Source organism: Rhinolophus sinicus, linkage group LG02 (genome assembly GCF_036562045.2).
Source record: "Rhinolophus sinicus isolate RSC01 linkage group LG02, ASM3656204v1, whole genome shotgun sequence".
Classification (NCBI taxonomy): domain Eukaryota; kingdom Metazoa; phylum Chordata; class Mammalia; order Chiroptera; family Rhinolophidae; genus Rhinolophus; species Rhinolophus sinicus.
This window is the reverse complement of record NC_133752.1, coordinates 99,713,816-99,730,232: the sequence shown is the minus strand read 5'-3', so window position 1 is coordinate 99,730,232 and position 16,417 is coordinate 99,713,816. Positions and strand designations below refer to the sequence as shown.

At 38.1% G+C, this 16,417-nt stretch overlaps 1 protein-coding gene across 8 annotated transcripts in view; it reads right to left on the bottom strand.

Moving 5' to 3' along the window:
- The window catches only part of USP6NL (USP6 N-terminal like), a 227,022-nt gene that overhangs the window by 34,148 nt on the left and 176,457 nt on the right, over positions 1-16,417 (bottom strand). For 7 of the 8 annotated variants that reach the window (XM_074324987.1, XM_074324988.1, XM_074324990.1 and 4 more), the window contains 4 exons: positions 16,106-16,186; positions 7,812-7,919; positions 2,349-2,458; positions 129-177 (listed from right to left, as the gene is read on the bottom strand). In XM_074324987.1, the coding sequence (XP_074181088.1) occupies positions 129-177; positions 2,349-2,458; positions 7,812-7,919; positions 16,106-16,186 (348 nt within the window). The remainder of the gene's footprint in view (positions 1-128; positions 178-2,348; positions 2,459-7,811; positions 7,920-16,105; positions 16,187-16,417) is intronic. The other variant, XM_074324991.1, reaches the window with a different exon arrangement.

The following is a 16,417-nucleotide window of genomic DNA, read 5'->3' as shown; positions in this document are numbered from 1 at the left end:
CGAGGCCGTCCGGCCCTGAGATGAAGAAATGTAGCCTAAAGGCCCGTCATAGGAAGGGAGTGCCGAGAGATCCCTCCAGTTCCTCAGGAGACAACTCCAAGGCCGAGGGCAGGCATGCTCTGACTTACCGTATTATAAATAGAATACGCAGCAAGAACATGGAATAGAGACTGCTGCCTAGAGAAAAGAGAGTTTACATTGAACACAACTTAGTTATTTCACACATTTTTAAAAATGAAAACTTTAAAAAAAATGAACAACAGGTAGACTGAAAATAAATAATCCAGATAAAATTGCCATTATAATAAAGAAATGATCCCAAGCTCAAATTTAAATACCCTATATGGTCTAAATTTGAGGCTAGATAACATTCATTTTGATAGAAAGGTTTTATACCAAAAACATAAAGGGCTTCACAGTTTCTTAAATTTGTTGGCCTCTTTGGTTGAGCTTATTCTCACTATCAGATCATCCCCATAGAAGCAGCTGGCTTGACAGAACTGTGGAACTGGCTTCGGGCGGCTGTCATGGTGCCAGCTGGGCACAAAACCTACAGGCCTGGGCAGCGCCCTCCAGGAGACTGTGTCTCGATCAGCCTCCAATAGATGCGGCTGTCTCTCCCGTAGCCGGAGTCAGGGGTGGAAATGGGAGAGGCCCCAGTCACTGTTACCCCGGTATTCCACTAGCAAATGCTGCTTTCCCTTCCCGTGGATGGTAGGCTCTCTGCCTACAGGTCTTAGCTCCAAAGAGGAATGCTTCCACCAGGAGACACAAAAGACATTCTACTGAACTGGAAGTGAGACTGCCACCGGCCACTTCAGGCTCCTCATGTCTCCAAATCAACAGGCAACGAAGGAGGAGACAGTACTGGCTGGGTGACTGACCTGACTACTAAGGAGAAAGTGAGCTGCTACTACACAACGGACGTGAGGAAGAGAGTGTCTCAAATACAGGAGAACATTCAGGGTGCCTCTTAGTTATTACCAAGCGCTGGGATGCAAGTCAATGAAAACCACAACAATCTAGTTCAGGCAGGACTGCTAATGGTCCCGACCCCTTAGGAATAAAGGTTTCGCTCACTCCACCAGGTAAAGCACCACCACCAGCTGAAGGCAAATGCAATATGGAACGGGTGTCGGAAAGGGAGTTACATACCGGCTAGGAGGGACCACAGCCCAGTCGCAGGAAGGATGACTATAAATACTGTCTTTCTTCCTTACTTCGGTACATGCATATATGTTATAAACATTGTACTTTCTTCCTTTGCTTTTCCCTTACCATTTTACATAAGATGTATTGATAAACGTTAACTTTGTATCATAGTAATTAAGTTGTAAGATATTAAAGCAGAAGAGTGAACATCACCCAAAGATTTTGCATCCTTTTGTGGGGAAAGGGTTAACATGTTTTCCGTCATAAGCAGAGCAGTTGTATCCAGTTGTGTGAAGTATGACGTCCTTATTCTTTGGAAATGAAATTGACAAGGAGGGGCTGTGATGGCCAGCTTTTTAGTCAACTTGGCTAGGCCATGATACCCAGTGATTCAAGCACTCATCGAGGTGTTGCTGTAAAGAAGGTAATGTGCAGGTGTGACTGCAATCCTTAGTGAGCTGACGTTAAACGGGGGAGGTCGCCCTCGATCGTCTGGTCAGGCCGGATTCAGTGAAAAGGCTGGGGGAGCAGGGCTGCGGCCCCTTACAGAAGAAACCCCTCCTGTGGACGACAGCTGCGGCTCATGCCCGAGTCCCAGCCTGCCCACTGGATGGGCTGCCTGTGAACTTGGACTTGCCTAGTGAGCCCCCACAACTGTGTCAGCCAATTCCTCACAATTCTTAATAGCTATCTCTTACCTGTTTCTGTTTTTATGGCTGAACCCCAGCCACTACCGAGGTCAGCAAAACTGTACCTTTCATTCATAACTGTCATAGTCATTTCATTCACTCATTCCCCCCACCTTTTTTGAGTTTCATCTATGCACAGGGTCAAGGCCATAGAGATTTTATTTAGCAATGACATGGTTCTGGAAAAGCAACACAATCTCTCAGTTCTTTTCTAAGACTTTAAATAAGAGTACCTACCATATTTTTAAGAATTCCCAAATCATAAGATGATTCTCTACCAATTTTATAGCACCAAATGTGTCAAAATTTTAAAAATTTAAGTTAAATTAGGACTAAGTTTCACACAACATGGACCAACTGATCTGCAAAAGCTTAAGCCTGAGGATGTGAATCAAAATTACAGTCTATGCGAGACATTCTAACGCGCACATCTTCAATTAGTAAAGACTTGGATACAGACTATTTACAAACACTATTTACACTGCACAAATATGAAACTTTACTTACTTAACACCGTATCTGTCTCTAAACATAATATGGTCCCTAAATGTACGGTTGACATCGAGGTCTATTTGTCTGATATCAGGTGAACAGCCCCGTGCTCTGTGTTTTAATTTCTGAAGAGGAAAAAGAGGGGAAGAAAGCACATTGTTATGGAAATCAGTCGAAAAGTCTATGACAAATAGTAAAATAATTCTCATTTACAAAGTTCTCTCACTTTAGGAAAATCATTCCCATGGTTCAGACATGAAAACAATGCGAAGTTTCTCTCCCATCCATGCCCATCTCTCCGACTCCCACCCTCTCCCTCTTCCCACCACGTCTTTGCCCTCCTATGCTGTCGACAGAGGTAGATTTTAACTTTGGATAGAGAACGTTTGGGAGTTTGCATCGCTGCGACCACATAAAAGCTCTTCACAGCTGCGCCATGCAGCCCACTGCGACTTCCTTTTTCTTCCCGGCACAGTATTTCCATTTTCCTTGGAGCTGATCACTGCATTATTGCTTGCTTTGCTTGTTTTCTACATAGTTGTCACTAACTCAATCCCAAACTCACTTTCAGCTGCATAAGTCTCCTCTGACGATGTTCAGACAGAAGGGGTATTCTCTCAATTTCAGTGTCTTGCAGACATCACTCCCAGAGCTTTGTGACCTGCTCGGGTCTGGGCGGCCACACAGCTGGTGTCTTGGGGGCCTCCCTTCACCATCTGCTAGGTCTCTCTTTGTTTGGGTCCCCTGTTTCCTGCATCTCACTTCTTCCTTTCTGCTTTATTCCCTTGTCCTGGAGGAGCACATCCTCCGGTGGGGTAGCCCCTGTGAATAGGTGTATGGAAGAAACATTTTTTTGAAACGTCGAATGTTTGATAGCTACCCTCTTTCTTAACTATTTGGCTATTATGAATTCTAAGTTGGAAAATATTGTTGGTCAAAAGGCAATGCCTTCACTGTCTTCTAGTTTCCGGTGTTGCCATTTTCATTCTTGCTTCTTTATATGATACCTGTTTTTGTCTCTAGAAGCTTGTAGGAGTTTTTCTTCATGTCTGAAACTTCACATTTCTAGGCTTGGTCTGGATCTAGTTTTATCCACAGGGTTGGACACTTAATGGATCTTTTCAATCTTAAAAACTCACACATCTCTCAGTTCTGAGAAATTGTCTTTACTAATTCCTTTGTTGATTTCTGCAACCTCCTCCCACATTTCACCCCCCACCCCCACCCCCATTTTCTCTTTCTGGAACTCTTACTGTTACAGTGTGGGATCTTCTGGGCTGTTATTTAGTTTTCTCATATCTTTCTCCATTATTTTCCATCTCTTTGACTTTATCATCTACTTTCTGGGAAACTTCTCTAATTGTTATTTTCAAGCCCACCTCTAAAATCTTTCCTTCTATTATCATTTTTATATTCATAAGCTCTTTGTTGTTCTCAAATGTTCCTTTTTATAGCATTCTTTATTTGTTTTATGGATGCAGTATCTATTTTATTCCTCTGAAGACATTAATGATAGCATTTTTTAAGTGTTCTCCTTTTGCTACAGTCTGTTTCTTACAAGTTGCTTTTTTCCATTTGTTCTCCTTTGTCCTTCACATTAGCTGCTTTCCTCAAATGAACAGTGACTTCACTGTCTGCTTATATTTAAAAGTAGGACACTGAAAAGCTGGTGGCACGCTCTGGGTGCAGAGGTGGGGCTTCACAACTGTGTCTTCACTGGCTGGACAGTTTCACTGGGGTTCCCCTAAAGTCTGTATCTTTGGGTTTATTTTCTTAGGTTGCTCAGATTCCCCCGAGAAGGCTCTTCTGCTCTCCTGCCGAAGTTCTGGGAGCAGTGTGGAGGAAAAGGCTGAATGCCCCAAATCCAGATGCTCGATTCCTGTGTGCTTTCATTCCAGCTGCCCCACCCTCAGTGGTGTCTGTGTTCCCTCTGGTGGCGTGTGGGGGTGGGGGGTTAAACCCGTCTGTCCTCTCCAAACAGTAACCCTCCCGTCTCCTGCCAGGTGGATGCCAGGACTTAGGGGCTCCAACTGCTTCTGCAACACACTTTCAATCATGTCTACTGTTTGTAGCTTCACTTCCACTTCCAGAGGTACCTGCAATTGGCAATTACTAAGCCTTTTGAAGATTCTGAAATAAAAAATCAGGTGCTTCTCCAATTTCTCACTGCCAGCTTTTGACTCGTTTTCTGGAGTTCGGTAAGATTACTAAATGTCCAAGTTCTACTTTCCAAAAATTGGCAGCTGTTATCTCGTCTCCTATTTTCTATTCCTTATGGGTTCGTCTTTTGAAACACTCTCTGCTGTCAATTTAGTGGCATTTCAGAGGGGAGGGGCACTAAATGAGTATGTTCAATCTCCCATGTTTAACCAGATGGGAGATTAAAATTTATATTAATTTATACTTAACCATGCTTAAGTATAATTAAGCATATGTTTTACTGACTCACTTACCATGTGCTGGTAATATATATTTCCGCTAAAATCAATTCCAAAAAAAGTATATAAGAACATAACTGATAATTCCTGACTTAAGCTAAATGTGAAAAGAAGGTTCTCTGGGATATGTGGTTGTTAAATGTTCTGTGAGTATGCGTATTTTTGTGTTTTGAGGTGGAGCTCAGAGAACGGCAGTTTCTATAGCATTTTAAAACATAAAGAGTAACCACATTATTCTTCAGAGTTCTGAAGACAGAGGCCGATATTTATAGTATTGTACTGAAATCATACAACCACTGAAATACTATGTATACTGTTTCTGATATATGTTGGCCAGAAGACATTATAAAAATTTAGCTTTAAAACTCATCTTTATATATTTGTTCTTTAAATATCTGGGGGAAAAAGATAATGGATAAGTAGAGAGGTTCAATTATTGTTCTACAGGCTTCCTGGTAAAACATAAGATGTCGAAACACAGAAAAAAAATGTTTGACAAGACATAATACAGTATGATTTAAAATAAAATTTAGTTGAAAGGGAGAAAAACACCCAAACACAACTATAATATCACCTTCTCTAGAAGACAAGAAAATCTGACATAAAAAAACAAAACACCTCACAACAGAAACAAAGTCCAGTTAAGTCAGTAAAAAAATAATAGGGCAGAAAGATTATTTATGTCCTAGAATGTTTCCAAGCTAACGTGCAGCATACAGGAAATCAAGCATATTTCTTATCTTAATGAAAGGCGGTTAGCCGCTTGTACAATTATCCCTGAGACTGGGTGGGTTGAGATCCATGAGTGTCACAATAACATAAGAGTAAACATCTTATTTAAAAGAAAAAGGATCTAATGAACCTATAAAGCGAAGGGCAGAAGTACTGTGGAAAGCATTTAGATGAAAAACTGGCACTGTGGGTTTGGCCTGCAAAATTATTAAGCTCCCCTAAGGCTGTAGATGAGGTGCTACCGCACATTGTATCACTGGGCGCAAGAGAGACAAATAACTGAGACACAGTGAGGAGAACAGCAGAACAGGTCAGATCACCGGGTCAGGAGCCAGGGTGACCGGACAATCTGAGAAAAACATTAGTAGATTAAGAAAAGATAGTTTCAGTCTTATTAAATTTCCAACTTGAGGAGAGCAATTTATACCACTTTTGCAAAAGGAGAGTTAAAAAAGAGTGACCAGGAAAGACTTTGGTTAAATAATGATGCTGAGGGAAACTCAAATAGTAAAAGTGATGTTTATGATGACAGTATTGAAAATTATAAGCTTGAAAGTCTTGGTGGGAATGTCATTTCTCTTCTTGTTGTTATTTTATGATTGGCTTTTATTAAATGGCTCTCTCACATTAACCAGTCACTGGAAAACATCTTACTCTATGTAGAAAAAGTCTAAAATATAACCAAAAACCACAGTTCTAATATTAGCATGGATACTGGACAGTTTCTCTAAAATTCATGTTTACCCAGAACCTATGAATATGACCTGATTTGGAAATAGGGTCTTTGAAGATGTAATCAAATTAAGATGAGGTTGTACTGGGTTAGGGTGGAACCTAAATTTAATGATGGGTGTCCTTATAAGGCGAGACGCAGAGACTCGAGACACACCCCGTGAAGAAGGCCACGTGAAGATGGAGGCAGAGACCAGAGTGAAGCCTGCCCAAGCCAAGGGATGCCAAGGATGCTGCTGACGCCAGCGCCAGCAAGAGGCGAGGAACGGGTCCTCCCCAGAGCCTTGAGAGAGCCTGGGCCTGCTGGCAACCTTGATTTCAGACTCTATCCTCTACCAGTGTGAGAAAATAAATGTCCGTTGTTTTAAGCCACTCAGTTTGTGGTACTTTGTTATGTCAGCCCAAGGAAACAAATGCAGCATGCTAAATAAAAGTAATTCACTTCTTTTATTAAGCAAATATTTACTGAGCCCCTACCACGCACCAGCCACACTTACTATGAGTCGCTGGGGTCACATTTTATATATGTTTCCTCAGACACCATTTTCAACACTAGCTGTACAACTATAACACTAAAAGCAAATATTTAATCAACAGTCTAAAATAATCTGAAACTCTACAATTCTGAGACATAAACTCATAGTCTGTGTAGGGTCCAATCAGCTAATTTAAAAAATCTTAAGTCATACAAAATGAGTAGTTCTTTAAATGAAGCAGTATTTATTACCTTTCATCTTGACGAAATTTTACATGTATATATGAAAAAGAAAAGACAATATTCAAAGAGCACTCCAACGTCCCTTCTATAACTGAAATTGGGTTTAAATAATAAATATTTTTTCTTTTTTCCATTTATATTATTTTAATTTATTCTACTTATATACGTTTCCTGAGAAACATATTTCAAAATGATTTTTGAATATGTTTCTTTCTCTTTCCAAAGGTTAATATAAAATTTAAGTTTAGAAGGGATATAGACGAGATGATAAAGAAGCAAATTTAATGCAATAGCTAATTTAAGGAACACGTTACCAATCACTGAGTTACAATTTAACTTTTTATTAATAAATAATAAAATCTAGAGATACCCTAATAATCTTCAAGGAAAATTCTTCTTTTTTGCACTTACAAGAAAACAGTCAATCATATACAGGCAGTTGTCAGATAACTTGAATTCTGCTATTATTTTCCCATAAACTCTAAAAGTGACAACATAAATCTCTTTATTAATATACATTGCAAACAAGCAGCTACAACTAGATCTTAGTAAATTTTTCTCATGAATATGCCCCAATATTGATTGATTATTTCAAGTATTCGAAAAGCACTTGACATTTACTAATTGATACAGAAAATAACATTTTCACTGAAGTATTTGTTTGAAATTTAGGAAGTAGACTGCAATAAACAGAACCATCAGAATAAATCAACAGACAATAGGTCTATAAAACCCAATGTAATATCATTTTAATAGACTTTCAAATGATGATATGAATATCTTACATCACCTTTAAAGCTAAAAGAAAGGAATTTTACTTTTGAATTCCAAAATAACAGGTTGGCTCCAGGTACTCACACTATAAAGGTCCCTTGTTTCTTCTTTCATTTTAGGAATCTCAAGGAGCAGAGACCAGACTTCACCTCGGAGCTGGAGTGGGACCCCTTTGTAAATTCTCCTATGAAACTTAGTAAAAGAAACATAAATTGCAGTTACAAACCGACAAAAGCTTAGACTAGTCCCTTAAATGAAACTAATTAGTATTTGTTAGTCTTTTATTGTCAAAGTATCCATGATAATTAATGGACACATTTTTAACACGGCACGTGGATCCTATCGTCTCTACTTTTCAGATCCTAATAGACATATATGCAGAAATGGTAAAATAAGTAAGAAAATGTTAAATATGATAAGTACATTAATAATTACAAAGGTGTTACCTAAATGACAGGAAAGCATAATCAGTGCTCTTTTTAAATTGCGAACTTCTGATTTACACATTCCCTGTAGATATAATTAACTAGCTACATACTTTCTTCCTTTTAATCCATACAACTGAAAGCCTCCAAATAGCAAAAGGATGCCTTGTGCCAAAAGGGTTGGCCTGGAGTGTGGAGACTGCTATCTAACTCCTAATCTCTTTCCCATTACCTTCTCTTTGGGGCTGCCAAGAAGACAGCAAGTTCATAATCTCAGTTAATTCCACCCACAATTTTCAGTTCTCTCTCTCTCTCTCTCTCACACACACACACACACACACACACACACACACACACACTCACTCACTCACTCACTCCCTCTTCCTTCTCCTGTTTCCAATTCTTGATAGTTTCTTCAGGAAAACCTTTGTCCTTTTCTTAATGACATTGATCCTACCTGATCAGACAACAATAGTGATAGACCTCCATCAGGAAGGAATGCCATGACTTTTGAATGAAATTAGCCATAAAACGTAGTATCATCAACTCTTTGGGTACTTGAAAGTATACTGCTAATACTCTATGGATCTGAGTCTATACTGAGAAGACTCAGTATACTTTTCCATCTTCCTGTACCTGTATCTTTTTCTTCTAGGTTAATTACTCAAAATAACATACAAACCTACTATGCTCAATACAAAGTTTGAATAAAACTTCAAAACTTAAAAGTAGATGTCCAAACAAGGACATGATTAAACAAATTATGGCAGAAACCTTAAGGAGTGAGGTAAAGATAGGTACATAATTACTTTTATGATCAAAATAATAGATTTTAGTAGTATGGCTAAAAATAATGTAAGATGCAAGTTCTAATAACTGAAATGTTGGTGAGCTATGAACTACTAAGCAGAGCTTCAACCTCTACTCCTATACTACTGAGATTTCTAAAAGCTTCAGTAACTCAGTCATGATGCAGCTTAAGAAACCGATTATATGGTTTAAAATGAGTGACACTGCAGAGCAACTTTTACTGCGAAACACTGAATGCTGTGAAGATGAGTCAATTAGATAATTCCATACATAATTTCAGTTTTGTTCTTTTGGTATAAACATAATATGCCTCAAATTTTACATTTCAGCAGATAGTGATGAAAATCGTAGAAATTTTAACTCCTGCAGTAGCTCTAACTGGACGATTATATACAGAACGACGGTGTACACCAGACTCTGCACCCTGTAACATTTCCCACGCACTAAACACTTACCACCATTAAATGCAAACTGAGTGTGGTAAAAAAGCAAGTGACTTATTTCCTAAAGAAAGTCTGTAATCTGTAATTCACATCAAAATTATAATAAACTGTACTTTTTAAAGGAATATCATCCACTAAAAGTAACTTCAAATTATCTCTTAAATTTCCAGAGTGAACATGCTACACTGTAAACATCTGATATGAATATCAGGAAGTGTAGAAATAATTGCAAATGTGAAAGTGAAATTTTAATAATCAAGTAGAATATGATAGCAGGTAAACAGATTAACTTTGATGGACTTGATTCCCATTAAACAGATTTTCCAATGAGTAGTAGAACAATAGCTCTAACACATATTTGTTATACTAAACTACTTGGAAAGACTTTTTTTTTTTTTTTTTGTGGATTAAACATTTTATTTTAGATTGTTTTATGAATTTCACATTTTTAGAGATGGTATGGGCTTTTGTTTTAAATTAAAGTTTATTGGGGTGACAACTGTTAGTAAAGTTACAAAGATTTCAGGTGTACAATTCTGTGATACATCATCTATAAATCCCATTGTGTGTTTACCACCCAGAGTCAGTTCTCCTTCCATCACCATATATTTGATCCCCTTTACCCTCCTCTACCACCCTCCTCCCCCTGGTAACCATTAAACTATTGTCTGTGTCTATGCGTTTTTGTTTCTCATTTGTTTGTCTTGTTCTTTTCTTGTTTTTTGTTTATATACCACATATCAGTGAAATCATATGGTTCTCTGCTTTTTCTGTCTGACTTATTTCGCTTAGCATTATAATCTCAAAATCCATCCATGTTGTCACAAATGGTTCTATTTCATCTTTTCTAACCGCCGAATAGTATTCCATTGTGTATATATACCACAACTTCTTCATCCATTCATCTATCGAAGGACATTTTGGTTGTTTCCATGTCTTGGCCACTGTAAATAAAGCTGCAGTGAACATTGGAGTACACGTGTCTTTCAGGATAAATGTTTTCAGATTATTTGGGTAGATACCCAAGAGAGGGATTGCTGGGTCATATGGTAACTCTGTTCGTAATTTTTTGAGGAACCTCCACACTGCCTTCCATAGCGGCTGCACCAGCTTGCATTCCCACCAACAGTGTATGAGGGTTCCTTTTTCTCCACAGCCTCTCCAACACTTGTTACTATTTGTCTTGTTGACGATAGTCATTCTAACATGGGTGAGGTGATATCTCATTGTGGTTTTTATTTGCATTTCTCTGATGATTAGTGATGTTGAGCATTTTTTCATATGTCTATTTGCCATTTGCATGTCCTCTTTGGAGAAATGTCTCTTCAGGTCCTCTGCCCACTTTGGAAAGACTTTTGACATTACTTTATTGCTTTCATTCAATTCTGCACTCAACAATTGTACATAAATTACTGTCTATTATGTATCCTAAAGTTTAATCTAGATTGAACATGAAAACACCCATCAAATTGCCATGATTAATTGGGAAGAAATAAAAGAGAAATTTCATAAAAAAGTAATGGTCCCAGTGCTACTCCAGGGCATTAAAATGAAAGATTAGGCACATACAGAAAAGGCCGAAAAAGAAACATTGATAGTGTCTTTATCATTATCAATAGCAACAGTTAAAAGCTACTTTTACTGAGCATTTACTGTGTGCAGGAAACTATTTTAACCTGTTTACAGATATTTATTTCATTTAATCATATCAACAACTCTATGAGATGTTATTATCCCAATTTTATAGATATTGGAAGTACATCGCAGAGAGGTTGAATAACTTGTCAAAAGCCACACCTAAGATATTACCAGTTAGTAAAACATATTGTTTTATACTTTATAAAAAACAAGGACTATCTTCCCAAGATCATAGTGTACATAGTATCCACTGTTCTGCTCAATTGGACTTACTAAAACACATGGAACAGGAAAGTATTATGGAAATCTGAGCAAAAAGCATTAAAATAGAGAATAAAATTATATCTAAAACTTAAAAAAAAAACATAAAAAGGATGAATCTGGAATTCAAGCTGTGAGAGGTAATGAAGTGAAACGTGTACACAAAGGTACATATAAAAGAAAATAATTAAATTATGAAACCCTAAAATAAGAATTTTAAGTTCTGCTTATTGTTTTTCAAACACTTCTACTCTTACATGACAGGCTAACTTGTTAGGGTTACATATCTTTCCTCACAAATTTTCAACTTTGTAGAAATTTTGGAAATTTTGTAAAACAAAGTAAGAATTATATCAAAGCACAAAAGTTATAATAATAAAATTTGTTTATTTATTCTCCAGAACAGCAGTCCAGTTTACGTTTGTTGAGGCTCTTTCAACTGACAAAGTAGTACGTCATATTTTCTATAACAACTCAGAAAACCAAGGTACAGAGAAGTGGCTTGCTTAGGTCAAAGAATTCCATCTTTTTATTCTTCCTTCCTGCCACTCACACCGCCTCCTAGAGATTACAGCGTTATTAAAGCAGCAGAAGTCATCAGTAGATGATGATAGTTGGTTGTCCCAACTCCTAAATGAACATCATTCACTCATTCGTTCTTTCATTCATTCTAAAAAGAAACTTTGTAATGACAGTCTGCTTTGTAGCCAACACCTATTAGGTACTATGGTTACAAACATGAAAAAACTCTGTGGAGCTCACAGTGTAGTGTGGAAGATACATGTATAAGCAGACACTTAGAGCATAAACAGATAACGCCACATACCCTAACTGCTGTCAGAGCTGAGCATCCCAGCCTGATGGGAGAAGTACTGATGGAGACAGACTCCCTAGAGGTGGGCCAGCTTGGGGAAAGGAGAATGGTGGGCACCGCACTGTCCAGATCTGCAGGAGTGACATCAGGGGGCGGTGAGCTCTTATGTAGCAGGACACCTGACCTTCCATGGGGAACCAGAAAACATTTAGGGATAAAGGTGTTGGGGTGAGGCGTGAATCTGATGTGGTGGCCACTGTTTATTGGTCCAATATAGTGGCTCATCCTGAGACTGTATTAGAGATACTATAATAGAGGAAGGAAAAAGTGAGTTCTGCGGGTCAGGGAAGATGTCCTTCAGAGAAGACAATAATGAACTGAATACTGAAGGCTACACAGAGATCTGCCAGGAAGGGGAAATGAAGGTGGGGATGAGGGTGAGGTAACAAGGATGCATCAAATGCAGTAACAGTGTTGCTAACGGTTACTGGAGTCATCCGTTTGCAGCTCAATTTATCCCGTGTAATACTACATTTCTAAAGAGGTGGGTACTATTGTTATCAGCCCCATTTTACGGATGACACAATTAAGATGTAGACAGGTTAAGTAACTAGCTCAAAGTCATACAAAGTCATACAACCAATAAACTGTTAGAAGTGAAATTCAGATAGTCTGACCTCCGAGACCATGGTCTGCACAACCACGGTACAGAACTACTATATGTTGCATTTTAATAACATTTTCATATTCCAATTTGAAAAGTACTACCTTTAAAATTCTGTCATAATTTTATGAATATGATATATAAAATCTTTAAGAAAAATAAAAAAAGGTTGCCTGGAATCTACCTTACTTTCTAGTATCGTTGTTCACTTGCCGATAACAATCAACAAATCTATTTCAGTCACACAGATCCATTTAAAAAGCCATTCGCTAAAATAAAAATGAATTCCATGAAGGTAGGTGCAGTCGCTGTGAGCACACAGGCAACACAAACAGCCTTCAGGGAAACTTTGTCACTGAAGCTTGTATTCTGAAAATCCAAATATTCTCTGTGAGGGTTACATTTTTATTTCAAGATACTTCTGGAGATTTGTTTGTGTTATTACTATATAAGTATGGGATCTGTGGAGAGAAAACTTATACCTCCTCCTCCTGGAAGAGAAGAAAAATGTATGCTACTTTTTTACTTCAATGCAATTTAAAACTAGGTATGATTTGAAAGCAGCAATTCTTTGAGAAGGTGCTTTCTGTTTCACACCAAATTGGACATACATATCACCTAATAATTCTAGCATTATAGTTGTGGGAAAGTGCTTTAAAATTATACATCAAAGAAATAGGTTTGTTAAAATCTCTGTTACCGGGAACTCCATTAGCCCGAGCTGCTGTGCAGGATAATAGCTTAGCAGAATGGCTCATTTTACAGAGGCTTCCATGCTATCATAGATATATGTGTACTAGACGAGAACATAAAGCCACATAACTCTACAAATATTTTATTAGACTGAATGTGAGATTAAAGCGTAGGTGCAATGCACTGAAATTTATCCTGTAATTACCACTTGAGCAATCTTTCCACAAAGACAGAAGGTAAAGTACTTGTCAACTTTACGCCAACCTGAGAGATGGCAAAATATTAAATAAAAGCACAGGTGTGTAACTAATGTTCTACTTTGAACTGATTCCTCTTAAAAACATCTTAAATTCCAACCTAATGCTAAAACACTGATAATAAAATTGGCAACAAAAAAAATCAACTCACTCCTGATGAAAAAGTAAGAATCTAACAGACTTGCAATAAGGATACTTAGGATGCTCAAAAAGAGTGATGTGAGTCCTGTGACATACCCCATGACAAAAATATTTCCACGGTTAACTAAGTTTCACACAATTTAAGGTTCCTCTTAACAATTGCCACTGCGTGCTATAATGTTAAAGACTCTCAGGGGTCCTATAGTAAAGAAACCTTGCCGAACTATCATTAGCTCTGATTTTCCCAACTTGATTTCACAGGAGAGCCCTTTTCTCCTTAATAAAAAGCAACATTTACTGGCTGCACACTAAGGGTCAAGCACTATTCTATGTGCTTTACATGAATTCACATTTAACCCTCCAAACAACTCTGAGAGGTAGGTGCTATTATTATCCCCATTTTACAGATGAGCAAACAAAGTCAGCAAAGGTAAAAGACCTCCGCCCCGGTCGCACCGCTAGTAAAGTGGCAGAGATGGGGTGTGAACCCAGGACAGTCTGGCTTCAGCATCTGTTGCTTAACCAGTAGGCCAGATAGCTTCTATGCAATACCCATCAGAATCTAAAGAACTGATTTCTTTCCCTGGAATTCTTGTTTATATCTATGCAAAAAGGAAAAAAAAATACATATTACACAGGAAAAAAAGTATAATGAAATAGACAGAAATCCTAACACTTAATTCAGTTGTGTTTTGCTGTACGACATGGAAGACTTCTTTTTTTTCCTTACTATTTTTTCATTGTCCACCTTCCTTCAAAACACTAACAGCAGTAGCTAACATTTACTGAATGCCTGCTATCTGCAAGGTGCATGCTGAGTGCTCTCCGTGCATTTAATCATTCACTCTCCATCCCTGTGAAATGGGTATGATTATCTCCACTTTACAGATGAGAAAACAGAGGCTTAGATGTCAGCAGTTCTCACAGCATGGTCCTGAGGTCACAGCTGTTCTCATAATAACACTGACATGTCAGTTGCCCTTTCACGATGGAGACCTTTGCACTGAGAACAAGAAGCAATGGCACCTTGACACAAACCATGACAGTCCTGTGGTAGTGGTCTCTGTATCAATCACTCACAGTTTAAACAAGTCAGTTTCACTTCAGATGAAGCAGAAAATTTTTAAGTGTGTCTTTCCTGGACCCAACAGCTCCAAGTCAAGTAGCTGTTTCAATCTAGTTGTGGAGGGCGCAGCTCACACTGACCCATGTGGGGATTGAACTGGCAACCCTGGTGTTATAAGCATCGTGCTCTAAGCAACTGAGCTAACCGGCTGCCCCAAGTACAAATTACTAACCTTATGAAACCTCTACTCTTGAATCCACATCTTATCACTATTCTGAGACGACCTGGTAGGTACACACAGAGCACTTTGCTGCATCCTCGAGGACGAAGCCGGACTCAAGGAAAGAACTTAGGAAATTGTCTGAATCATGATCTGAGCCAATCCCTTTTTGTGCGGAACACCTTAATACTTAAAAGAACAATTGGCGTACTTAACATTTTCTCAAAAATAAATGAAGAAGCTTGTCACTTTAAGGAAAATAACTGATAACATTTGGTGCCACAAATAACATTTGACCTTTCAAGAGAAAACCAGACTTTTGAAAAACTTCCACCATCATGCAACTTCACAATTAATGAGTATTTAAAGACTTTTCTGATGAGATTGGTGGTGATGTTAATAGATGTGTATTTTTTAAATTGGTTTAAAACAGCACAAACTCAATGCAGGGCAAGAAGATTTAAAGGGAGGTTTGCTAAAGCTTTTGGACAAAGAGATTGCTCTTGCTTCAGGAAAAGGTTTCCGAAGCCAGCCCTCTCTTTCCGAGCATGTGGGTATGAGGCCTGGAACTACTGCGCTGATTCTGATCCCAAAGGGAAGGCAACTTCAAGGTGAAGCTGACACAACAGAAGGCAGAGAAGAGAGATGGAAAGGAACTAAGTCACAGGCAACGTGACTGAGCAGCTGAGTTACATGACTCCTGAAACCCGTCCTCCCTCTGGACTCCAAGACATGCCCTTCATTGCTGAAACCAGTTTGAACTGGGCATTCTGTTACAACACAAAGACTCCTGATTTGAGGCAGTCCACTACATTAAACTAAACTAAAAAAGATTTTTTTTAAAAGAATAGGAATATAATACTCATAACTAAAGAGAAACTTTTACTGGGAAAATCCACATTGAACTTACATAGTTTCATCAGGAAGTAACATTATTTTTAATTACCTTTTCAGTGTTCTTATATTTTTCCCATCCTTTTAGCATTTTCAACCATTTAGTAGTTCTTTCAATTTCCAGTTGCTTTTGCTGAAATAAAATTGAAATCATCATTACTATTTGTTCAAGGCTTCTTTACTTACAAATTACAGAAAAATGTCAAAGAAAATGCTGCTAAAAAAAGGACTGCTAAAAAGTTATGCTATATTAGATAGCAAATATCCTATCTAACTTTTGAAAAGTTGGATCATTTTACATTTGTACCAGTAGTATACGGGGGCTAAAGTTAAGGTACACAGGAGGTACTCCATTGGGATGGGT